Genomic DNA, 25582 nt, shown 5'->3' with positions numbered 1-25582 from the left:
ACGGGCGTTGGGGCCATTTGCCCCCAAAAGTTCTCTGCCTACAAAATGATGTCAGACTTAACAGCCCCATAGTCATGTGATCATCGTGGATCTGTCTGATTTTCCATATTCCATCCTGATTGGCTAAGATTGGCTTCAAAAGATGGTCCGTTTTGAACAAAATGTCTCAAATCATGAACGCAGCATGCGATTTCCAGGAAATTGTGCACGCACATTCCCACTAGGTTTAGGAACAAATGCCACCCTTTTCACAATGGCCACCAGCAGGTCGACTTTTGCTAAACACATTTTTGGAACACAATGCCTCAAATCATGGATGCAGCGTTTGATTGCCGTGAAAGGTCAAAGAAGACGTGGCACCCTTTTCACATTGGCCTATTCTAGCGCCACCAGGAGGCCACAATAACCTACCTGACCTGGCGGAGACCTGTGCTCGGAAGCAAACTGCTTCTAGTTGTTTATCAGTAGAAGGTTTACACAAGGTTTACTGCTTCATAAAGATGAAATCATTTCATAATAAGGCAATAAGGTAGAAAAAAACGTGTTTTGCTTTTTCAAGTGAATCAGGTTTATTGTTGATGAAAAACTCAAGTGGTTTTTGGCAAATGAACTTCTACTTCAAGCAGAGTTCCTTCATCGGCCTGCTCAGCTCTGATTGATGGATAGCGTTCAGTTCAGCTCTTCTGTTCCTAAACGACATGGAAAAGAAAAGTTGTGAAGTGAAGTTTTGTCCTCAACAGTACAATAATGACATGTGATGATATTGCTCTATATGCAAAAGTTTAGTCCAATGTAGTACAGTTGTCCAGTCAACACAAAACTAGTACATAATATTTAAAAACGTAAAGCAACAATCTGTACGTTTTATGTCTGTCCGTAGGCCTATAATCAATCATATTGACTAGGGGTGCAACGATACATTTTAATAGCGATTCGATACATATCACGATACATGGTTGACGATACGATACGCGGACGATATTGGTTCATTCATGTCGATACGATACGATTCGATTCAATGATTTAAAATCGATATAGTAACTATTTAGCAAAGAAATTAAATCTGTGTGAAAGGTGTGAATAGTGCAGGTTTTTAAGGGAAACATGTATTATTATGGATATAAATAAGTAAACACAGTGATTATCTGGCAAATACATGGACATTGTATATTGACAAACCTGCACCTTGATATGATCCCAGAGATTACACACATTTATCGATAGAGCAGTGTACAGTAGCTATATGGAAAGGAAAAGTAATTAAACCCCTTCTTTTCATTTGTTCTTCTTAAAAATGCTAAATACAATGCACAAGTAAGTATTGATACAATCGATTCTTTGCACTGCCGGTTCGATATGATACAAAATCAAACGATACGATTCAATTTTAGCTGTTTTCATTTCGATATACTTTGATTTTTTAAGTTAAAAACGATATTTCGATGCAGTTACTATATCGTTACACCCCTAATATTGACTGATCTGCATTAGATAAATATGATTGTCAATGTACTATCTACTTGTAGATCCTGTTTAGAATTAATCATATTGATCAATAATGACTATGACTAGCCAGTGTACTCACAGCACTTGTAGAGCCTGTTCAGCCTGTCAATGTCGTTCTTGCCCATCTGGGTGGCCTTGCCCAGCACCACGTTACTGTTGGGGATGGGCACCATGGTGGGACGGTTGTTCTTGGAGAAGGCATACCTGGCAAAAACAGCACCACACACAGGCTAATGAGTTTCATTTCAATTAGGGATGGGCTCGCTATTTTTTTATTGATAATAAGCACCTTATCGATCCTGCTTATTGAGCCAGGCTTTTATCGAGCCCACTGGTCTTCAATATTTTGCGGAAAGAGGTGAGACGACAAATTCTGAACAGAACTGGTATCTTTTTTTTATTGGTCAGTTAACTTGTGACTGTGAGTTTGTGGCTGACCACCATCTATGACAATTGACAAAACTAACAAATATTATCATTAGATATCATTAAAACAATCATTCATTAGTGTGCAATAAGTGTTAATGGCTTTTAGTATATTATGAATAGTACTTGTAGTGGCGATCCTGACTAACCAAACATTTCGCCACTGTGGGCACTAAGGAAACTGTCTTTGACGCGTTCCATAGAAAAAACAATGTCCAAACGTTAAACTGCTGTTGGGGTGAGGTGGTTCCCATTTATTACAGTTAAGAGTAATTACAGCAAGTTTATATGATGCGAATGAGAACGGTAAAAAACGTGAAATCTCCCCAGCGTGCCCATACCATTTCCACTGCGGCACCCCTCCCCCCAGGGCGGGGGTCAGCAACCTGTGGCTCTAGAGCCGCATGCGGCTCTTTAGCGCCACCCTAGTGGCTCCCTGGAGCTTTTTAAAAAATGTATGAAAAAGAAAAAAATGTATTTTTTGTTTTAACGATTTTTTTATCGTCACTGTCGGGCAGAAACCTTGTATCTCCAAGTTTCAAATTTGTATGTTTTTTTTTCGCAAAGTAAAGCCCTGCTTCATCATACAAGACTGACGCACTAAAGTAGTGAAAACAGCAGATCTACAAGCACACAACGCCTCGCGGTGCGAGGCGTTGTGTGCTTGTAGATCGGCTGTTTTCTCTAGTTTAGTTTATTTTTTAAATGATAAATACAAAACGAAGTTTTGGACATACAAGGTTTCCACCCGACAACAACGATTTATAAGGCTTTAATAATTTTTTGCGGCTCCAGACAGATTTGTTTTGGGGTTTTTTGGTCCAATATGGCTCTTTCAACATTTTGGGTTGCCGACCCCTGCCCCAGGGTAAACCCGCCCATCAAGGTGCTCAGGCAGAATGGCTCCTTCAGTGCTGTTATAATTTCTTGATCGCCTCTTGTCTTGACTGTTTAAACATGACGTCATGGGCCGCTATGCTCAATAACAAGCTTGATAAGCCCAAAGCTTATTGATACCGGGTACTCAATACATTGGTTATCGGGTTCGTAGTGGACCCTTGTTTCGAGCTCCATCCCTAATTTCAACACACTGGGGGGCCACTTAACTCATACCCTGCCAAAAAAGACGTTTTCTATAATAAAAACGTCTTTTTAACTATGGACCTCCCTGCCAGACGTCTTCTGGACGTCTTTTTTTTTAAATAATAAAACAAAAAAAAATGTACTAGCCATGATCGCGATCGCGAAATTGCATGTTTAACCCCCATACCAACCCCATCTTTCAAACATGGCGGCCATGTTTGTTTACATTTGAAGAAAACATAAGGGCTGCCTTCTCCTGAATGCCTGAACGGATTTCCAAGCGGATTTTTTTGTTTGAAAGCTGTGAAAAGCATGCACATGCATAGTGCATGATCTGTGCACGAATGTGTGCACCAGCGTGCACACTATTTTTTTAACCCTTTGTTGGCGAACCGGCAATAGAAGAGGTCCCACTTTAAATATGGCACCGAAGAAGTTAAACCCTTCAACTTAGTCCCTTGTGCCTGTACTGGGGTGAACCATTTGCAGAACATGGCGTCGCAGATCTATTGTTTTCATCTAGAGATTTGGTGTAGACTAGAGGGAACACAGTAGACCAAATATAGAGCTCTGGGGACCCCAATGAACTAAGTATGTAGTGTTTAAACTAGGGCTGTGAATCTTTGGGTATCCGCCGATTCGATTCAGAATCGATTCTTGGGGTCACGATTCACGATTTTTTTTCGATTCTTTCAAATCCAAACGATTCGAAATTCAGAAACGATTATTTTCCGATTTAAAAACAATTCTCGATTCAAAACGATTCTCTATTCAATTCATATATCAGGATCTACTCCAGTCTGCTGGCATGAAAGCAGAGTATATTTACATAGCTTTTATAATTGTAAAGGTTTTATCAATTTATTGCAATAATGTAAACAAACAAAGGTAAATCCCAGACAACATGTCTGATTTATTCATGCTTGCACACATTCTTTTAACGTGTACAAACACAATATAATATCTAATAAATTATCGTAATAAAAAAAATCATAATAAAAAAAAATTTGGAAAATGAGAATCGATTCTGAATCTTACCATGTTAGAAACACAATTCGAATTCAAATCGATTTTTTCCTGCACCCCTAGTTTAAACTCTATTTTGTCCGATTTACAACTGAGTGTTATGGTGAAAATAGCTTATCTGCAAGCTCACAACGCATTGCAATTCAGTGACCAGTGAATGACACTTACTTCTCGTACTGCATGACAGAGTTGTAGTCATAGGAAGTGCCCTGGTTCAGTGTGTTCTTCTTGTTGAAGTTGTGTTTCATGTCTGGAAAGAGGAAAGATTTCACTGAGGTGCAGCATTGGAATACAGATGCTCTATGACCGTGATTCTCAAAGTGAGGTCTGGGCCTGGGACCCCTAGGGGGGGTCCCTAGCAAAATGAGTTAATACAGCATTAAAAGCTGTGCTAAATGCTGTAAACTGTAAACTGTAAGATGTTTTCACTAGGCCTAAATAGCTATTGTTTTGGTAAAGCTTATCTTGATATGGTTCAGCTTGTACTTTTAGTAGAGCATAACTGTGATCCCTGAATTGTGCCTCCTTGCAGAACTAACATAACACTGACATGAGTATTAAATGTACTTCTGACCATGGTATCATGTTTACATAAACCTAACCACCACCACCACCACCTAAAACATTGTCTTGTCTCCTAATTTCCTCATTGATTGATCAGAATTCATACAACATTACTTACTCTCGATGACGTTCTCCCAGGCCACTCGGATGTGGTTGTCTCTGTCGCTGCGGGTCTGCTCGTGGTTGAAGCCCAGGGCGTGAAGCAGCTCGTGCTGCACGGTGCTGTGGTACAAGCAGCCACTACGGCTCAGAGACAACGTCTGGCCACTTCCCCGACGGCCAATGGAGGAGTAGCAGCTAGCGACACAAACACATGATGGAAAACCCCGGTCATACCACTGCTAGGGCTGTCACGATTATGCCATTTTACATGACGATGTAATTGTGATTAACGATGTAATTGTGTTTTTGTCGTTGACAAGTTTCTGTTTTGCTTGTAGGCTTTGAAGTTGCACAACATGGCAGATATGACACATAACCTGAATATACAAAGAAAATGACACATTTGACAACTTTATTCTTAAAGAAAAATAACATTGATAGTGGAAATAGCTGTTCTACAAGCTTGTAGATCTGCTATTTCCACTATTTTTTAAATTGTTGAAAATAATATGAAAATATATTGTTTTCAACATGGAAACAATTATGACGATTATGACAAAATAATTGCGATCATGTCAAATAATTGCGATTAGACGATTATGTAATAATTGTGACATTTAATGCCTGGGATTTAAACCCCGGTTAGGGAAGGCATTAGCCAGACTGATAATGTGGGTTCACTCACACGTTCCCCACAGTAACTAAGCCTTTTCAAAAAAATTACTTAACTAGCAAACCCACTTAAAAACAAAGTAAAACCAACTGAAACTGAACAAAATGAGTGAAAAGGTAATAGAAAATAAAAAACTGAAAAAAAAGAAGAAAAAATATATAGGCTATATTAGTCTGATCTAAGTTCAAAACTATTGCACCAGACCATGTGTAGACATGTCATGTTCATCTATCACAGGGGTTCCCAAACATTTTTGGCTCAGGGAGGGCACCCCTATAAATATTATTTTCCTACGAGGCACCCCTACATTATATTCATACTTTTCACTCCCAACCTTCAGCATAACAGTATAATCTAACAATGTTTTTTTTTAAACAACATTTATTTATTTTTTTGTTAATTATTATAGGGGTGCCCCGGCCGTCACCCACTTTGAAAACTCCTGATCTATCAGTGTCAATGGTTGTGTGAAAGGTTAACAGGTAGGTGTCCTACCCGGACTTGGACTCGATGCTGATCCAGTCCCTGTCTCCGTTGCGGTAGGGTCTGAAACGAATGCAGGACACAGAGGAGAAGGACTCCAGACCGCGCTCGATGATGGCCTTCTCACGAGAGGCTGGCAACGACAAGTTTCAAGTTCACTCTCAAGTAAATAGCATGTAATAAGTAATACATGTAATAAAGTAGTAAACAAGCGGTGCATACAGTAGTGGTTCTGGATGTAGTAAGGCACATAGACATTTCCGTCGGTCCATTTTCCCCACAGACAACCATTAGAGGTGCAGGGATCTGCATTCTTCTCTGCCTCTGAGTCCACAGCGATGTCTCCTTCAATCACCTCGGGCTCGTCAAAGTCCCTGACTGTCGGGTGACCAGGGGAAAAAGTGCATTTAGTGGACAGAGCAAACATGTGACTGTTATGTGCACTTTTTTTTTGTTTGGCACTGTTTGCTAAATTATGCTTTGAGTATAGCTTTTTTGGGTGTGTGACACTGTTAAGTTATGCTTTGAGTATAGCTTTTTTGGGTGTGTGACGTGTCACTTATGAGCGTTGAATGTTTCGTGGTCACTTTATGTATATATTCTTTTTTTTTAGTTTTTTTTTTTTTTTGCAATAACTTTGTTTTATTTATCTTTTTTGTGCTTGCTCTTTGGACTGTACACTACAGTACTCTTTTTCTTTCTTCTCTGTATCTTGTAACCTTAACTGCTGTGCTGCCTCTGGGCAACTGAATTTCCCCCGTGGGATAATAAAGGTATCTATCTATCTAAACATATAATAATATAAAGATAATTATATAATGATAAATTATTATGTTAATAATCTTTTTTAAGTAAATAAATAAAGTAGGCCTATGCATATCCAAAGTGACAGGTGCTGGCCAGAAACCGACATCAAACTAGAATAGAGTCGACTCTACACACACTGGCTCAAACTCCAATTTTACTCTTAGACTTTTAAACTTTTTTACTCTGCTTCCTCCTGGACTTGTCCCTTTTTCTCTGTGCTTTTCTCCCTCTCCATGGAGATTATTATTAACTGTACATATTTATTGGGATTACCACCCAAGTGACATTTGCTGTGTCATGTTTGTTCGTGTTGTCATGTTGCATCATGTTTGTTGTGTCAGGTTGTGTTCCGTTTTGTGGTATTGTAACTGTATCATGATAGGAACTGCATTGTGTGGTGTGGTGTGGTGTGGTGTGGTGTGTGTTCCATACTCAGGTCTCTGTTGGCTCTCTCCAGCAGCTCTCCTACTGACAGTTCCTGAGAAGAGTCCTCCTCAATGACAGCAACATCTGCACAACACAAAACGTACTTATTATTATTGATAATATTTAGTTGGACTTCAAAAAATGGCAAGTTAAGGTATCACAGCCAATTATACATTTATATTGATTTTGGAAGCCCAAAACAATATATGGACAATTGAACAATTCAGAGATAAATACAATGTAACTGAACTATAATAGTTTTTAGTTTTTTGTAATTGGAATGTCCATTTTTAGCCTGGGTGCCAGCCTGTTTCGCTACGTTCCGTGGATGTGTTTTATCACAAATGACAAAAGAAATCCATGGAACGTATACAGCGAAGCAGGCTGGTACCCAGGCTAGTCCATTTTAGTCATATTAAAAAATAGCAGATATACAAGCTCACAGCGCGGCAGTTGCAGATTCTGTAGATGCCTTACCTTCCTGTAGACGGCCACAGTGAGAGGTGGAAAGAGAAATGCATTAATGAAATGTTGCAATTAAAAGTGTGATTTAATAACATTATATTTGTAATTTGTGTTTTCTTTTTTCTTTTACTATTCCTAATCCTAATCAAGACTCCAGCCAAAAAATGTCTCAAGTAATGTGATTATGTTGATTTAATGTGTGTTCATACTGAACCTCTTCAGCCCAAGCAGAAGTGACCAGCAGCAGGGCCAACACAACCCAGGAGAACTTCGACACAAACATGACTGTAACAGACCTGCAGATAGACAAGAACACCACCTAAAAAATACAATACAAATCTCGAATCTCTAGAGTCGGTATAAATAAATGCACCTAATAACAGGGAAAGCTGTCATAGTTGAGAGAGCAGAGATGTTACCTTGGCGCTTCCAGAAGGAACAGGTGCCTGGGTGATGCCCAGGGGAACGTTTAAATACTGTACTGTACTTACATAAAGGCCTGCGCTGCAGATAAGCTAAGAGGAAACAACAGTGAAGTGGAAATGCAATAATCTGTCTGTACTGGATGTCTCCTTGACATGTGTGAAATATCACACGTGTGCAGACATGGCATGGCCAGACTATTATATCACTGCGTAGATATTAGTCTGGAATCTGTGTGTGGAACCTGCATTTTTATTTCCAAGGGGCATATTAAAAAAAAAGGCCTCTGGTGATCAAGCCGCGCCTGATTGGTCCCTCACTACTTCGGAGGAAGTGAAATCCAATCACAACCGAGCGGTGCCAGACCAAATCTTCCCGATTGCAATGGCTAGGTTCTGACTTTACGCATTAGAAGCCAGTCATTGTGTGTTTTTAATTCATCTAATATGGTTAAAATAAAATAAAAGTATGTTTTATACTATTTTACAGTCACTTATAGGTGGAAATCTTGTTCAACACAGTTTAGTTACTTTTCAGAAAGAAAATAAAATGTGTTCCAATGTATCAAATGAAGCTATTGTTCAGTCACAAGATCTTTATACTTTTAATTGGTTCCATTTTTATTTATAAAACACACAAAGACTAACCACTTTCAACCTATAACCTCCCTATTTTGGGCATGCATTAATGGCAACTTTTCAAAAATATTTCAGAAATGTTCAAAAATAGTTCATTTGCAAGCTTAACTAGTTTTGAATTTAGTTATAAAAAAGCATAAATAGCTAGGGCGTTAATTTATGAGAAGTCTGCCCCATAGTGGTGATATGCATGTATCCATGTCTTTATGAATACTTTGATATGCATATTTGATACGCATGTATCCATGTCTTTTCATGTTTCGCACCACACACACCCCTTGCTTGGCAGCATTCCAGGTGTTGTCTTATCTGTACACATAACCCACCTCATTTTTTTCCAGGTGATGGCAAACATACTGTAGATATCAGGCAGACAACCTGAAAACTAAAGAGAAAACACAAGCAAGTACTGCATGCACAAAGTATTATAACACGTATTCTTTGTTTTTCTTATCTGCCTGAGCTAGTACACACACACACACACACACACACACCATTAAGACCAGAGGCCGATTCTACACATGCTGGAAATCCTTCTAAAATAAGTAGTTCTCACTCAGATTCTTCAACAATGTTAAAAAATAGTTGTACAAGCTGGTATGACACAAAGTGACACGCTGTGAGTTGTATATCTGATGTTCTTTTAAAGCAAATAGTAGTTTTTTATTTTGGCCATGCAAAATAAATTAAAAATGACAGATGCTTTCCCGTTTTTAATGTGGCTCAAGTCCCTTGCCATTATGTGATCTCAATTATTTTTAACAAGTCTCGTCTCTAAATAAGGAGATCAATAAAATATCCTAGTTTTCATCTGGACTTGCATGATTAAGCCGTTTCATGACACCACAGTGCAGATCTCCTCCAGGCCGGGGTGCCTACCAAGGACCACAAACTTTGGAAGGCAGTCATGGCCAATTGGATCTGAAAGCCAGAAATTATGTGTAGCGATTTTTGAGAGGTTTGGAAATAATTTGTACAAGTAGTAGCAAAAAGCTTGTTTTGAAGAAAATGCCAAATGGCTGAAAACAGTCTGGCACAAATTCCCCATTTTACACTTTTTTATATTGTCATAAAATCTACCAAAAATAGCCAAGCTTGCAAATCAACTATTTTCACTATTTTTGGAACATTTCAAAACTTTAATGCAACATGAATGCATTCCCAAAATAGGTCTACAACGTATATGGGGAGTTGTGTCATGATCGAAGGCCTTCCAACTGTGGAGACAACTACTAAGTGCAACAGGTACAACTCATACACAGCTATCGATTCATCAATAACATATCCTTCATATTTTTTAGCACAAAAACTATTTCGATAAAGGTAAATTAAAGAATATAAAGCAGGACAAATGGGTGATGACAAGTCAGGGAACTGACTAAAACTTTTATTGCACGTAATTTACACGGAATTGAAACAAACATTCAAGTTGAAGATATAAAAATACACAGTACAGTACATGCTAAATATACTATTCCAATGTTGTCTGAAAATGTATCAAATTCTACACTTTACAAGAATGCACATCAGAGCCGTTTGTACAGGAGTTATGTTTAAGACAAATAAGGATGCAGATTGTTGAATTTCTTCATACAATATGCAGTGAGTTTTGTTACATACATACAGTACTGTACTAGGGCTGGCCCCAAACGTCTGAATATTCCATCATTAAATTGATGCTTGGATTACTCGTTCATTTATTTTCTGGCTCATGACTGTCTCATGGCTACCCACTCTGCATTTTCCTGCCATTCGGTTTTGAGAGAACACCGAAATGGTCAGAGTGCGTGCATGTACAGTATGTGTCTTGTGAAAATCACTGGTTACAGAAGGTGGGCTTGTAGAGCCGGATTCGAGCACAGAGCAGTAAATGAAAGCGAGGTATTCAACAGTTACTACTGTGGGAAGATCGACACAAATTAAAAGTTTAATGTTGAGAATACATTTTATCCTGGAGTGGTTGACAGATTCAGGGAGTTCAGAGGGGGAATAACTTAAAGTCATACTATAGAAGGGGATTTAGCACAGACTAGTTAAGACTAGCATTAACCACATTAAAGCGCCTTTCAGGCGGTTGACGCGGGCATTCTCGCTTGGATTGCACCACGGTGGAGACACAATCGCTCCATGAGTAAACGCCGGGCGATAATTTACAACTATGACCACAATCCAGCTCTTGCCGCTGCGAGCATTGCATTAACGAGCACGGGAGCGAGAATTTCACGGGACCGCGTCCGCTCTCCTCTCAACTTTGCCGCGCATTATGAAGTGTTTGGCCCCGTTTGGCCTAGCTCAGACCTACTCTGGAGTGGATACTTTTTAGTACCACTTTTAATACCACTTTTAGCACCACTTTCACACCACTCCTACCCAGGTCCTTGTAGTGGAAAACCTGGCACAAGTGGGTGCGGGCGGTGTTGTGTTGGGTCATGTCAGTCGAAAAGGGGCTAGTGTTCTAGGGTTAAGAAAAAATAGCATAGTTAAAACATGACAAGCGATGAACATTAACAAATGATTATTATGATGTACAGTCAACCATTTCCATCATAAGGATGGTCAGTCAACTATTTCCATCATCAGGAAGGAACAGGGGCTTTTCCGTCACATACTGTACATTCACAGAGGCAGCCCAATAAACAATTTAAGTTTAGTTTACCTCCATCCCCGGGCCACACTGGAGTGCGTGGCACATAGGGACGTGCTGGCCATTGGGAAAAGCGGGACAACTCCCGAACGGCCGGTTTATTCCCGGCCGGTCCAGGCCGGCCATTAGGAAAAAATTAAAAATAAAATGTCGGCCTTCGTTCCATTTTGGCGGCTGGGCGGCCAACAAAGTAAATCGTCACTGTCGGGCAGAAACCTCGTATCTCCAAGTTTCAAATGTATACATTTTTTCGCAAAGCAAAGCCCTGCTTCATCATATAGTGAAAACAGCAGATCTACAAGCACACAACGCCTCGCGGTTTTGGACATAGAAGGTTTCCACCCGACAACGACAAAATATAACTCATGTACAGTAATTGGCCCACTGGCTTGTCACTTGTCATGTTCTGAAATGGCAAATCTTTGAGTAGCAGCAGCGCTATAGAGAGAGATCTCTCCCTATAGCGTGCAATGAGGGCCTCTCCAACTCTTTTTCCCGGTCTGAATCAGGGGCCCAGCACGTCCCTGTTGGAACAGATCCATTCCGTACCCCAACAAGATAACCGTCTTCAAATAAATAAAAACAAAGGGTTTGAACGTTCATTCGGAAACGCCACAGAACGTCCAAACCCCAATAAATTGCTTCGGGGCCAGCCCTGATACATACGGTCCATACACCTCTCAAGTCTCTTCATTCACCCTTCTCAAGTCTCTTGGTTCTGTTCATCTCATGTTGTCAGATGTTCATGGCCCACCTTGTCCATGGTGGTCAGAGCTGCTATGCAAAACTGACAAAAAGAGGAGAAAAGAAAACGCCAGCTAAATGGGTGAAAAGGCATCCTCAACAATAATATGGCTGTGTATTCGAAGCACCTTTTTGAACATCTCCCAAAGGGTTTGACTGAAGAAAACACGAAATCCTTTAGATGTCCCTGAAGGTGACTGCTGAGGTTCCTGCAGTGATAATCTTAGGTATTTGTTCTATATGGCCTTGTGCCTACAGGCCAGTCACAGCCATGCTGATATACAGCACAACAGCATGATCTTATACAGCAGAAATATGTATCCAAGTAATGGGAGAGAATGGCTTTGATTTGGATTATTTTGTTGTTTCTTCAGTTCTGCCAACAATATATAGATAAACAGAAATGTTGCAAGTCAAACAAAAATAACAGGTTAACAGTTGCTAGCTAGGGTAACAGTTGCTAGCTAGCTAGTCTGGTAGTCGTATTATTGTCACGGGGTGAAGTGATTGTCCAGAGATGTCCAGTAATAGAGTACTTTGCACATAACGGATCAATAATCATTATTATCCTTTATTGTAGCCTCGGTATCCAGGCATTTCAAGAAGACAAGCCTGGGATAACTGTGGTTCATGACATTTGAATTGTATATAAAATAAATGTAGCCGTGACATCTTATTTTACATCAGTATTGTTCATGTGAACTGGTTTGTTTGGGCCTATCCATTATAATTATACAATCGCTATGATTTATCACTCGTTTTCCACCGCTGAAGCGGACAGCAGCAGGAGTCATGTCCTCCTCCGCGTCCATTCTAGACGCCGGGGGACCCGGTGAGATTTGCCGGGGGCATAGAATGTCCGCGTTAGGCGAGACTACCTTTATTGTGATATGCGAAGTGAGCGGCGACAACACGTGCTTATACCCTTGTACGGCCGTTCTGTCCGTGGCGTCTACTTTGTGTATGAGCTTTTTTTCACTGACACACAAAGTAAAACGTAGGAGCGGTTTGCAACACAAAAACTCTTAACGTGGACATTTTTATTTAGCACGAAATTGTCCTGTCATACACTCTGTGAATTTAGCTTGGGTGCCAGCCTGTTCGCTCCGTTCCGCGATTTGTTTTGTCTCTCTGCATCACAGTCTGGAAAGACTCCCATCTCCAAGGGGAGGTGGGACACAGAAGCGGGATTCACACATCCATGGCTTCCGATTGGTCTTTGGTGGTGTGTCAAACACACCAGTGTGCCGAGTGTGTTTATGATGATGTTGCTACTAGGGCATTCGCGAATAGTGATTTTTAGTATTCGAATTATTCAACCTCAAAGTATTCGAATAGTCGAATATTCGACAGGACTGGCCAAACTGTCAAATATTAAGTAAGCAAGAGGCGAACATTTGTTGCGAGGCGTTGTGAGCATGTAAATCGGCTATTTTCACAATATTTCTCTGCGGAACCGAGGCACATTAAATGGAATACCTACAATTCCAAGTGCTTGTCACGGTGGGGGTCCCCAGTTCAAATATGATTATTTTGGGCGTCACGACCTAAAAAGGTTTGAGAACCCCTGGTATAGAGCATTAACAAATTCATCCACCAGGGGCATTGACAACTCATTCTTATGACTTCCTATCTAGCCAAGCTTTATAAACTATATATTAAAAAAAAAAAAAAAAAAAAAAGCGAATATTCGACTTCGGTGAACAACGTCGAATAGTGACTTTGATATTCGAATATTTGGTGAATGCCCTAGTTGCTACGATAACCCTACTCTGATTCGTTGGAACATCCAATCAGCAACGCCTACGTCACAACTTGCTTCCTGAAATAAGAGTCAACTGAATCATTTCCAGACTGTGATGCGGAGAGACAAAACAAATCGGAAACGGAGCGAACAGGCTGGTACCCAGGCTACGATGGATTAGCTTTTTTTGAGCTGCAAATTCAGTACCACCTTAAACCCTGTATAGTTGATAAATGGACCCGCTAAGAGTGCATTTGGATTTGGTGCGCTATTATTTTACTCAAATCCAGTCACCAAAAATTACAGATCTACAAGCTAGATCGTCTATTTTTGCCAAACGTCCTCCCCCCTCCCCAAGAATATCGATGTTGGGTGGTTCAGGTGTTTAACCAAAATGCCATTTTAGGTTTTTGAGCATATTTTTACTATGGGGATAATAATAATAGGTTTAGATACCTGGGTAAGTCTTACCCAGTAGACGTACTGGGTGGATGATGCTCTTGGCAGGACTTTTCTATGATGACGGTACAGTACCTGGGGGGAACAAAAACATTACATTTTCCAAAAGGAAGGGTGGCAGGGCAAAGAAACAAGGTTTTTGTTGCTTGAATCCTACCCCCTTTTACCCAAAGGACCGCAATGGAAACAAGCCTACAGTCTTTCTTGTGTTTGTATCTTTTTGAATTTATTTTCAATAAACAAATCAAACAATAGTTTATAATGCCATTTGGGTTCATTACTGGTCGATCCCACCCCAGCACTATTACAGCAATTATATTTTAACCCATTTAGAACAGGTACACATTATTGTGTATCATTATTTTATGCTTTAACTATTGAAAAATAGCAGATATACAAGCTCGGTGCCGCGCTGCAAGCTTGTAGATCTGCCATTTTTGAAAAATCATGAAAATGAGAATTTTGACACGATTCTATAGTGTCTTTTGAATCCTTCAAAGATTTTTTTGAAAAACCTATGTTTCTATTTCAGCAATCTGGCCAGCCATCGTCAAAGAAAAGGTCCTTTTCACTTAAATGGAGCTCAGTTAGTCTGTTCTTGAGAGACTACTATGTCAGTGGTGCTCAAACCTTTTCATGCGAAGGACCCTCAAAATGATATGTATTTGGCCACGGACCCCCATCTCAAAATATTTAGTTCCAAGGACCCCCCTGAAGCAAAATTTGAGTTACAAACGTTCGTTTTGAAAATACATATATTCAGATTCAGGATTTGCACACATTTTCACGACTTTTTCAAAAATAGATCTACAAGCTCGCAGCGCGGCACTCGGTGCCGCGCTGTGAGCTTGTATATCTGCTATTTTTCACTAGTTAAAGCATTCAATAATTCTAGGCCTAAATGGGTTAATAAACATCCTCCACCATCCCCAACAGATGCAAGCATATTTTACTACAGTGTACCAAGCATTTAACGTTATTTATTGAACCCAATGTATGATGAACTCAGCCATTTGACACCAGTACAAAGAAGAATCTTACCTCTGCTATTGACAGTTGAACCAATCATCTCTGCAGCCTCCTGCTCCGAGTCTGTCGACGGCTGGACCTAAACAGAAACATTGTTATCAAAATAATAAAATGACCAGTTAACCACTGAAGCCACTTTTCAAACCTCATATTTAAAGAGGCGGTGCCATAGTTTTGTACTTTTTCTGGTTTTCATGTGTCTAGGAGGTTGACAGTATTTCATTAGACCCCCTGGTGTGGTTGTTATGAGCAATTATGTATTGCCTTTCTATTTGGGTTTTAGCTGTAGGCTGCCACCTTGTGGGGGTCAAACGTGCCGGTCAAAAAACACAGATACTTATTACATCACAGAATCAACCCCTCCCCTAATTACCATTCACCCAACATACATGGGTGTGGCTAACTTCAGCTGGGTCACCACCCACCATGACAACCACGCATACCAATGAACTGGTGGGTGTGGCCACATAAAAACATAAAACATCTTCCTCCTAGTATAATCACAATACTTGATAATCATGTTTTAGAGGGGGGAAAAATCATGGCACTGCATCTTTAACAGATGTAAGGATGTCCAAACAAAACATATATACCTGGTTGGGGCCACGTGTAGTTCATGTGCAGATAAACTGTAGTTAAAACGACTGATCAACTAAATTACACAAAACATGTTTAATTGTAGATGATAATTTGTTATAACTATTAACTTCGTCGTAGCATGAACAGGTACAAGCAATATTCAGAAACAAAACATATCAAATCAATCCGTAGTCATTTCATGTCAGACGTGCTCAGCAGGGCTCCAGACCAACTTTGGTCACTTTAAGCCTGAGACTGAGTGTTGCCTGCAAATAACGTAATCCAATCTGTGAATTTACAGATCTATATCCACAACTTTCCAACATCCCATCGTGCATTGCGCTGAAGTTGCACAGAGCTTCCGGCGCCGCAGCCGAGTGTGATCTACAAGCTCACAGCGGTTGCATCTGCGACGCGAGCTTGTATGTCTGCTGTTAACCGGAAGTGTGGTGCAAAAGGTTCTCCAGTAAAATCCCTCGGAAAGAGGTGGATAGTACAAGCAAACATGTTGTGTCGCCTTGCATGTCAGCTTGTAAATTTAATTTTATATTTTTTGCATGCGACTCCTCACGTGTATATGGGCTGTATTATCGTGATCATTCCTGCACACAACCCGACGTGAAGTTTAAAAACATCAGTAGAAAATGTCATGTCAGTCACTTTGAACGAAAGGATTGTTATGCGCAATACAGAGCGTCACCGTTTTGTCATCGTCACGTGTTTTTGCCCTGGGTTTGTGGTAAAAATCTATTTCATGTATTTTCGGTGAATATACTATTAGAATGCCCTTGATTAAAAAGCTCACTTTCTGTAAAACGCACCGTTACATAAAGTGTGCTTCCACTGGCTCTTCTTTAACTCAGTCTGAAACGCAAATCTTTGGTTTTCAGTCCGCTGGTTGTGTGTGTGTGTGTGTGTGTGGGGGGGGGGGGGGTGTCAGTCTACCTTGACATCTGCAGTCTGTTGGAATTGTTCAATGACGTGTAGAGTGCCATCGAGTTGCTCTCTGATGGAGTCCATCGTTTCCTTCTGTGCAGCAGCGATCTCTTTGACTTGTGTGCTCAGCGCTGCGTGTTTGGCTTTGATGGCCGCAAGGTTTTCCAGTAATCTGGCTGGGTTCTCCTGTAAAAAGCCATAATTTATTTTAGCACCTTTGGCAAAAATAGCAGAGCTACAAGCTCACAGCGCATCATAATGTTTACAATCTTAAAAAAGAAAAAGAAAATACAAGTCTATATGAGGCTAGTTCTTTAAACTTATACTGAGGATTTTGCAGTGTTATGAGTGGACAGCTAATTTAGAGATAATCTGCTCAATTGTCAATATATTTTTTGGAAGTCACTTCACCATGAATAAGATGAAATTAGAGCTGTCCCAATCCCAACTACAAGATCGTGTCCAATTAAAAAAGATTTTAAATCACTGTTCTATATCAGGATTTGCTATTTTAAGCCTGATCAAATGCCTCATCCCACTGTGCACTGTCTACAGAAGCAGACATTAACCACAACATGACAGAGAGCCAGAACCATTATCTATATATAGAATTCAATAGTGATTCTTCTCCTGTAGAGCATTACATTTACAGTGGATGAATTGTATCATTAGCCATCACCTTGACAGAAGAGCCGTTTTCTGTGGCGTCGGTGAGAAAGTCCACTTTCAGACGTTTCTCAATGTAATCCAGATCAGCCTCAGACTTCTGAAACTGAACACAAAGTTTGACTTAGTGCTCTGCACTACTCACAGCATCTGTTCCACCAGCATTAACAGCAAGCAAACACCACCGACGGAAAAGAGAAGAAAAAAAAAAGAATGCATGTGTCGTGTACCCCTTTTTTCACATTTATGTGGGAATTGGCCCAGTGGTAGTACTGTAGCTGCTGGTAGATGTCGGGGTGTGCACCCCCGACACATAGTTGATTGATGTTTGTCTGCTCTGACAACTCTCTGGACCTTCCAGTTATTTATCAGGACTCAACCAGGTTTACGTCACTAATGAAAAGCTATTGTGGCAACAAGGTCCTCAAAACTGCGCCAACAGCAAAATAACATAACAATAATAGTGTGGATATATGACATGACAAAAATATAAATAAAATGTAATGATTGTCAATTAAGTCCCAATAGGAATCGTTTCAGCAGCAGCTTAGTGTCTCAATTTACAGATACAGTTATAGGATTCATCAGTTTAATTTTAGTTCTTATTTTTCCTATTTACCTCGTTACTGGGATGGTGGCTGTCCTTTGCAATCCATAATAGATTATAAAGCTTATATTTAGCTTTCTTGTGTATCCTTTTGACGTTTTATTTGTACACCGCTTTGTTCTGTGCATAGTCAATAAATCAATCAAAAAAAGAGGGGGGGGGGGGGGGTCTCATGGCGTGTCCTCTGGGAGGTTGGTATTCGATCCCCGGCCAAGTCATACAAAAGACTGAGAAATGGGACCTAGTGCCTCCCATGCTTGGCAATCAGCATCAAGGGTGTGATTGGGTCCCTGTAACATACTAGCATCATGTCCAGGGGGTGTACATCAAGCTGCCTCACCCTACAGAAACCGGAGATAGGAGCCTATGGGCCTCATGGCTCGGTAAAGCTTACTTTTTACTTTAAAGTAACAAGGGAGGGAGGACTGGCAACAAGAACAACCCAAAGTAAACCCTTAAATTACATTCATTATCATGTGTGAAGCTGCATAAACAAATGATGGTGATTATGGATGGTGATTGCTGGATCATAAACTCCTATACATGACTCATTCATTTCTTACAGAATGAAAAGGCGGTCTGAAAGGCAAATATGAGATGCAAAAAACAGAGTTTATTTGTTTAAAACCAACAAGTTAGATCAGGGTCATACACACTATAGTAAAGCAGTTCAAATACAAAAACATAAGATGAACAATTACAGAGACAATACTCAGCTTTGGGCCTTATGAGCCTTCGTTTGATACATACAATGTCTAGACAGAAAGCACTGAGCAAGAACAGGGGAGTGACGGACATGTAGGATTGTTTATCGATTTGTCCATAAACATATTGATTTGTCCATGCATAACATTTCACATAATAACAAAGGGGGAAAAGGTGTGTACATTACAATATTGTCATCATGTGTAAAGAGAAAAGACAAAGATCACAGCCACTGTCCACTGAGTAGCACAATTGAATTGCTTTAATCAAATCAACTGCCGTGTCTATTCTGGACATACTTTCTGCACAAATAGGTAAATTAGATTATTTTCTGCACAAACCAGGATGTCTGTCATTTTAGCACTTGCTTACATTTGTTTTTAGCAGCACTGAGTGGATGGGATCTTTTTAATCGAAACAAAAAAGGACAATGTACCATTGATGTTAAGAGAAACGTACTGTACATACACATGTGCAAAAACAACTCAAAAACCAGTCTGTGGTTATGCCGAATAGGCAACCTCTTCAAGTTGTGAAACATAAAGTCACAATTCAAATGCCAATGTAACCCTGCAACTTGCTGCTTACATCAACACAAGCAGAAATTCACAGCAGCGCCTCACGGCCACAGGAGAAGGCAATCCAAAAGCACTGAGATAAACCTGTGTGCATTTAATAGCTGAACATACATAATCGTCAATAAAATATGGTCTGCAAATCAAAAATCGCCCAGTGTGACAATAATATAAACGTTCAGGGTTTCCGGAAGTCCATTTCAGGCTGGGCAGTGCGCCCGGCCTGAAATGTCCACCGCCTGGTCAAGGCGCACCGACCGAAAGGTTAAACGTCACCGCAGCAATAAGCGCACAATAAAGTAAAGCAGCCTTTAGTCCTCGGACCGCGGTGGAAAGCCTGGTGTGAGGTTAAGCTTCGGTAAAGGCAGCCATGGCCGTGTACCTCACGTTTCAAGCGTGGAATAGCTCGTTTTAAACCTTCATCTTTAGCCGCGAGTCACAAAGAAAAACTTCCACAATGATTTAACTCCAGGGCGGGCGGGCACAAAGCTTTCCGTCCGTGTGAAAAGCTGGGTTTACGTTGGGTTCATATGCAAGATTAAAAATAGCAGCGCCAATACGCTACTGACGATAGTGTATCGGACGTCCGATCACTGGTCATCATCATCAGCTGAGCACAGCAGCAGACTCAGAGCTTGGTGTGGTATGTTATTGTTCGACAAGTCAGACAAAGAAAACCTGTTACTCCCGGTTCATAGGCTTCATAATAAAAGTACCCACTTTTGCCAAACACAATGTTGGATAAATGTGAATAATGATAGCATGTAGTTATATTTACCATCATCACACCAACTCGTTAATATTTTTAGGGCAAAAATGATAATTGATTTAATCAAAAATCTAAATAAGTTCTCTTAATATTTTGAGGGCAAAAATAAGAATTAATAATACAAAATACGCCAATTAATTAATGAATTAACAAAATGTAAGCGTGTGCGCCTGTGAGTCCCCCCCGGCCAAGACTTTTTACTGCCGGAAACCCTGATCAAAAAGGCCTAGTGACATGCAGAAAATGGTCCGGCCGGCCAGCTTGCCGTCCCAATTATTTCACCACAGCATCAGACGTTTCAGCCTAAATACTGAAACCCTATAAGCAATATTGCACTACTCTGAACAATGTGGACAGCAGAGGCAATACTGATAGGGTTCCAGGACCTAGAATCCATCCGTGATGCAAGTCAGGTACAACACAGAACAGTGACACTGCATTGTGTATTAAAAAGAGTGAGTTTTAATCCATCAGTGTTCATGGTCGATCCATCCATAGTGCGTCCAAAAGTGCAATGAAGGTTCAATCAATGATGCCTCCAATTGCAGCCTCAAAGCAAAGAAATAAGTAGGAATAACTCAACCTAACCGGTAGTCGTTTTCAAACACCTTTGGCTTCAGTACTCCCTTTCCCTGACTTCTCAAACATAGTACCCTTACCCTATAGGTTATCTATATTTTGCTTAGAAAACAGCAAAAGAAAATAGAAAAGTGAGTTCCTCCGAGTATAGATCTGCACCAGGGTGGGTTGCCTACCCAGGGCTGTGTCAGCTGTGGGGAGCGGCCATCAGGACATGAGAAAGCTGCAGGGGAAATAAGAGTTTGTACAACATGCAACGTTTGTACCACACCCTTTGGGTTAAAGTGACAGTGCCTTCGGAGGTGTGCACTATTAGATGCAAGAGGCCCCTGAACATGCGATTCCAATTTGGATATGACAGGATGTTCCCTTCGTGACATATCACGTTTTTTAAGGCAAACGGTATGGACTATCAAAACTCTGATTGAAGGTCATTGTCCCCTTGAATCCGGAGACCATTTTTAACCAATATGGAAATCACATTTCTGCAGTGCACAGCAACAAATAGTGACATTTGTGGCACCCAAGGCAATAAATGAAATCACAAAAGGCTCTGCGTTGTTTAGGCCTCTCAATATAAAATTTGGGTGAAATAAGTCAGAAGAAGCTGCATTCAAGTAAAACATCTTCTCTAAATCCCTCTGTTCCATCTCTATTCCCCTTCCACATCTGCCTTGGTTCCTTGTCATGTCTGTTTATGAAGCGTAAGTTACCCTTTTCATACTATTATTACGAAAAAAAACTGCCAGTGTCCTAATTTTTGGCCTCGGACAAGAATGTATTTCGGTCCACAACTAAAAATAAACTACCAAGGAATATAGACAATTTGAATTTAAGCAATTTGCCACAATCAGCTGAATGAGAGCAGTCAGAGAATGCATTTTCTGTGTCATTAAGCGATCTTGAAGCCTTGGAATTCAAACGTTTCCATGTTACCATTGGGGAGTGGGTAGTAGGTACACATTTCTCTGCCAGTGTAAATGTTATCTAGCCAAACTGAGAATCTGGATATGAGACTGTACTTTGACACTAGGGATACAAGGCTACTACTCTGTATAATATTGTACCAAAGTTGCGGCACGCCATCCATCCACTGTTCAATACGGCTAGTTGACACCTTTATACTGTTACTGTATATTCTTTGCAATGCAATCCTCTCATCGCACCTTATCGTTTCGATGCCCATTGCTCACTTGTGGTCCGTGCGGCTTTCAGATGCTTTGACAATACTATTGCACTGCTAGCTGTCCAATACAGTAGTGCAATGAAGTCAGAGCACCTGCCAACAGCATACTGCTCATGGTTTAATAACTCTCCCGTTGTGGCTGAAACTAATTCTGGTTGAGCCAACGCATCATCATGGTACGGTGCAAGACTGAATAAGTCACAGTGAAGTTATAAGTTGGGGCTAAAACTTGCAAACTTACAGCTCTACTAAAGTCCAGAGATCCATCCACACAGGATGAAAATGTTAATAAATGATCTATTAATAGAGCTCTAGGTTTGTGGGCTTTGCCTTCTCTTCACTGAAACTGTTCCTGGCCAATGCCCTTTTAACATTGCACTGCTTTTCAAGAGGGGTCACCAGTAGTACAATATAAAAGGAGCACTGGCCAGACAGAAATTATTTCCGGAATCCAAAGGGTTCTTCGGGTATCGTCTTGATGAGGAATGTGTGACTTTAATGGCATTTTCAGTCTGTAAATGGGGAGGGGAGGTAAAGCAGACATGTCTGTAAAAACCTGACACGAAGCTTCGTGCAAATTTCCCATGGAACCAAAGATCTTCATTTCATTACGTGCTACTAGGAACTTCCATAAACATATTGTTCAGTAATTACACATTAATGCATTGGTAATTGCAATCAGTCATTGTGAAATGGGCCATTTTCTGCACGAGTAGTTTAACTGCAAGTTAAACTGATGCTAGTACCTTTGCACCTAAAAAGACTCTTACTTGTTGTTGTAACAGTATTTCTACATTGGTATTGCTAGTGAATAATCTGAAATGATCTACTTTCAATTTGTTAGCTCAAGTGGTTCTCAAAGGCCACCTCCAAAATAATCATTTTTGAACTGGGGACTGCCTCCTTCATATTTTGACAATTTGGCAAATGTTTCACCAGTTTTGATAGTATAGTTAGTTTGTTGATTACTTTTGATGCAGTAATGGTCTTTTTCCAGGTCATTCATTTTGCCCCTTCTAAAAAAAGTATTAAAAACTCAAGTCCTTAAATTGTCACTTTACTAGCTGTCATCTGGGACAAAAAAAAGGGTCCCGACCCAAAGGTTGAGAACCACTTGTGTCAGCTTGCAGATCCGTTCCTGTCGGCAGGCGACACACCGTTCTACGATGGAGTATAGGTCTATAAACCATGCTGTGTGGAAGGGCCGATGCATGGCATACTCCACTTTTAGAGCAGAGTTTAATTCGGTTCGGGGAGTCACTCACAACATCGCGGCAGCACCGAACAGCCGACTTTATGACGGCTCTCAAGTCAAATTCGGCTCAAAAAGTGGAGTATGCATGCATCTCTCGGCCCCTAACCTAACCTAACCCAACGGTCATGGTGTTCAGGTCGCTGGCGCGGTGCCTAGCGTGGAACTGGAAACTGTAAAAAAAGAAGAAAAAAAAACCTACGGGCGCATATCAGTTCCGTGCTGTGCTAACGCAGGCTAAAGTATTTAGCAGGCTAAAGTAAACAAGTCCCACCACCACGGGCCACAAACAATAATACACAGATGTTTACACGACAAAACGTTGCTATTTTGGCCCATACAAATGCAACATTATACGTTACGTAAAACAGCGGATGGAGCGCTTTACTTTGGCGGTTTTTCGTCGGTCTTTTTCCGGGGGGTTTCGTGATATCACCGCGGCGAGCAGAGGAAAAGCATGCCGTGTCGAGCTATCCCATCACAGCATTCTCTACGACATCAACCGGACGTTGCTAAAGGCTCAAAAGCATTATATAAAGGAGTTTTATCCCAGAATGGTTCGGGGAAAAGGTGAAAATAGTCTTGTTACAAACGCTTACCAGCGCCTCCAGCTTTTCAACTGTTGTCTCCATGTTGAATAGTTGACATTCCTCAGGCAGGCAGTCCCAGAAATATGACACTGTACCGCTGCGTGCTCCGTGATTGGCTGGCTGTCAAGAAACGTGGCAGTGGATTGGTCAGTTGCGTGACACGTGACCCTACTAACGGTGAACGACGGGCGCCATGTTGCTGCCCGGTGTTGCTTTTTTCAGCTGCTGATTTTTTTCAACAGCACAAGCAGTGGTGGTGTAAAAGTAACTAAGTACATTTACTTATGTACTTAAGTGCAGTACTAAGTACACTTTAGAGTTATTTGTTTATACTTTACTTGTGTATTTCCAATACTTTTACTTCTCCTCTACATCTTGGACCTGTTCTATCCGTCTGTCTTTCAATGTTATATGAGATACATAAAGTGTGAGCCGTAAGGCCTTCTAGGATCTCCTTTTAGTTGACCTTGTACCATGATTTGTGCTGTCATTTCTATTGCAAACTGCTAATAAATTCTTCAATCAATCAAAAAAAGACCAAATATTCCATATTTTACTCCTCTACATTTATTTGAAAACTTTAGTTTCTAGTAGGCCTACTTTAGATTTTGATTATTACAAAACCTACATTAATTAAAGTCCTATTTCGGCCGATCTACAAGCTCACAATGCCGCAATGCACCTTATGCACGACTCAATGTGAACTTGTAGATCTGCTATTTTCAAATTATTTCTATATTTGAAAAATGGTACATTCAACATTCTGCATAACAAGTGGGCTACTTTTACTTTTTTTTAAGTAGATTTTGATGCCAATACTTTTGTTCTTTTACTCAAGTAAATTTTGCATTCCGGACTTTTACTTGAAGAGTATTTCTACATTGAAGTATTGATACTTTTACTTGAGTATAAAGTAAGACATGTGAGTACTTTTCCCACCACCATTGAGCACATGTAGCAGGCAGAAACGGCCATGGACGGAGCACGGCTGTGGCGCTAATATGGCGGCTCATCAGGGCGTTCAGTGAAAACGTGCCTCTCATTTTCGCTGTGGCTGCACAGTGCACACATGCAGAATAGGACAGGTCTTCAGGCTATCATCAGCCTGAGAATATTTAATTTAACTAATCAAAATAATATCTGAATTAAATAAGTTGTACACTACATGCATTTGAGACTGCATTTGAGACAGGCTTATGTTATTTATATCTTGTATTTGCAATAAATAATAATAATATTAAAGTTGTACCATGTAACTTTTTTTATAAAACAAATCTTAAAATTGTCCTAACTGTTAAATCGCTAAAGTTTTAGAACACCCACTCCGTTATTTTCAGCTTCTGAAGCCTTCTCTTTATATGTTTTCTATGATCCTGGCCGTGGACCGGATTTCGCGCCAAAATGACGTAATCTGCATCATCTGTATACGTTGTGTATACGTTGCCCAATCACATCGCCGATCATGCACACATGGTACACTACCGGCCAATCACAGCGCATCTTGAAGTGGGGTCGCCATATTTGTAGTCGCCCGTGTGTCTCTTTACTCAAAAGGTAATCTCGCCTACCAGGCAGGGTGAAGTAGTCCGTTTCTCCGGAATGCCTGAACGCACAGGAACCAGGGACCCCTCTAAAGATAGCTCTCGGCGTTGTGGAGGCAGACGCGGGGGTGTGAAGGTACGAAAAACGGGCGAAAGACGCGAACGCGACCGCGGTTTGCTATAGGGCTACTGACCACTAGTTGAGCATCTTACACAGTATAGCTTTAAGAAGAAGAAAAATAAATCACAAAATGTATAGGCCTACACAAAACTTTCCAAACCATTCTTAATTATGTAAAAACAAAATAATTGTAGTTGTCAGTGTTGTGATTGATTGATTGATTGATTGATTGAT

The 25582-nt window shown here is 40.5% G+C and overlaps 2 protein-coding genes across 3 annotated transcripts; both read right to left on the bottom strand.

Moving 5' to 3' along the window:
• Positions 1 to 1568: 1568 nt before the first annotated feature.
• Positions 1569 to 11331, bottom strand: LOC308304165 (low choriolytic enzyme-like; the record flags this gene model as incomplete). The annotated part of the gene is made up of 9 exons (XM_080748724.1): positions 1569 to 1710; positions 4210 to 4291; positions 4724 to 4902; positions 5876 to 5996; positions 6086 to 6241; positions 7103 to 7228; positions 7574 to 7577; positions 7776 to 7857; positions 11279 to 11331. The coding sequence occupies 9 exons, from the start codon at positions 11329 to 11331 to the stop codon at positions 1569 to 1571; spliced, it is 945 nt and encodes a 314-aa protein (XP_080604850.1).
• Positions 9997 to 23734, bottom strand: ska2 (spindle and kinetochore associated complex subunit 2). Of its 2 annotated transcripts, none has more exons than XR_013963084.1 (6): positions 23696 to 23734; positions 17437 to 17529; positions 16767 to 16943; positions 15255 to 15321; positions 14211 to 14288; positions 9997 to 12053 (listed from the first exon to the last, which is right to left on the bottom strand). XR_013963084.1 is itself a non-coding variant. In XM_080749763.1 (6 exons), exons 1-5 carry the CDS (start codon positions 23726 to 23728, stop codon positions 14269 to 14271), a joined length of 390 nt encoding a protein of 129 aa, XP_080605889.1. In that variant the 5' UTR covers positions 23729 to 23734; the 3' UTR covers positions 9997 to 12053; positions 14226 to 14268. The 2 variants fall into 2 exon arrangements, 1 of the variants encoding a protein (XP_080605889.1); XM_080749763.1 differs by having other exon boundaries at positions 14226 to 14288.
• Between the last annotated feature and the right edge of the window lie 1848 nt (positions 23735 to 25582).

The sequence above is a fragment of the Nannobrachium achirus genome (genome assembly GCF_963921795.1).
Source record: "Nannobrachium achirus genome assembly, chromosome: 19".
NCBI lineage: Eukaryota > Metazoa > Chordata > Actinopteri > Myctophiformes > Myctophidae > Nannobrachium > Nannobrachium achirus.
This window is presented reverse-complemented; position numbering and strand designations above follow the sequence as displayed.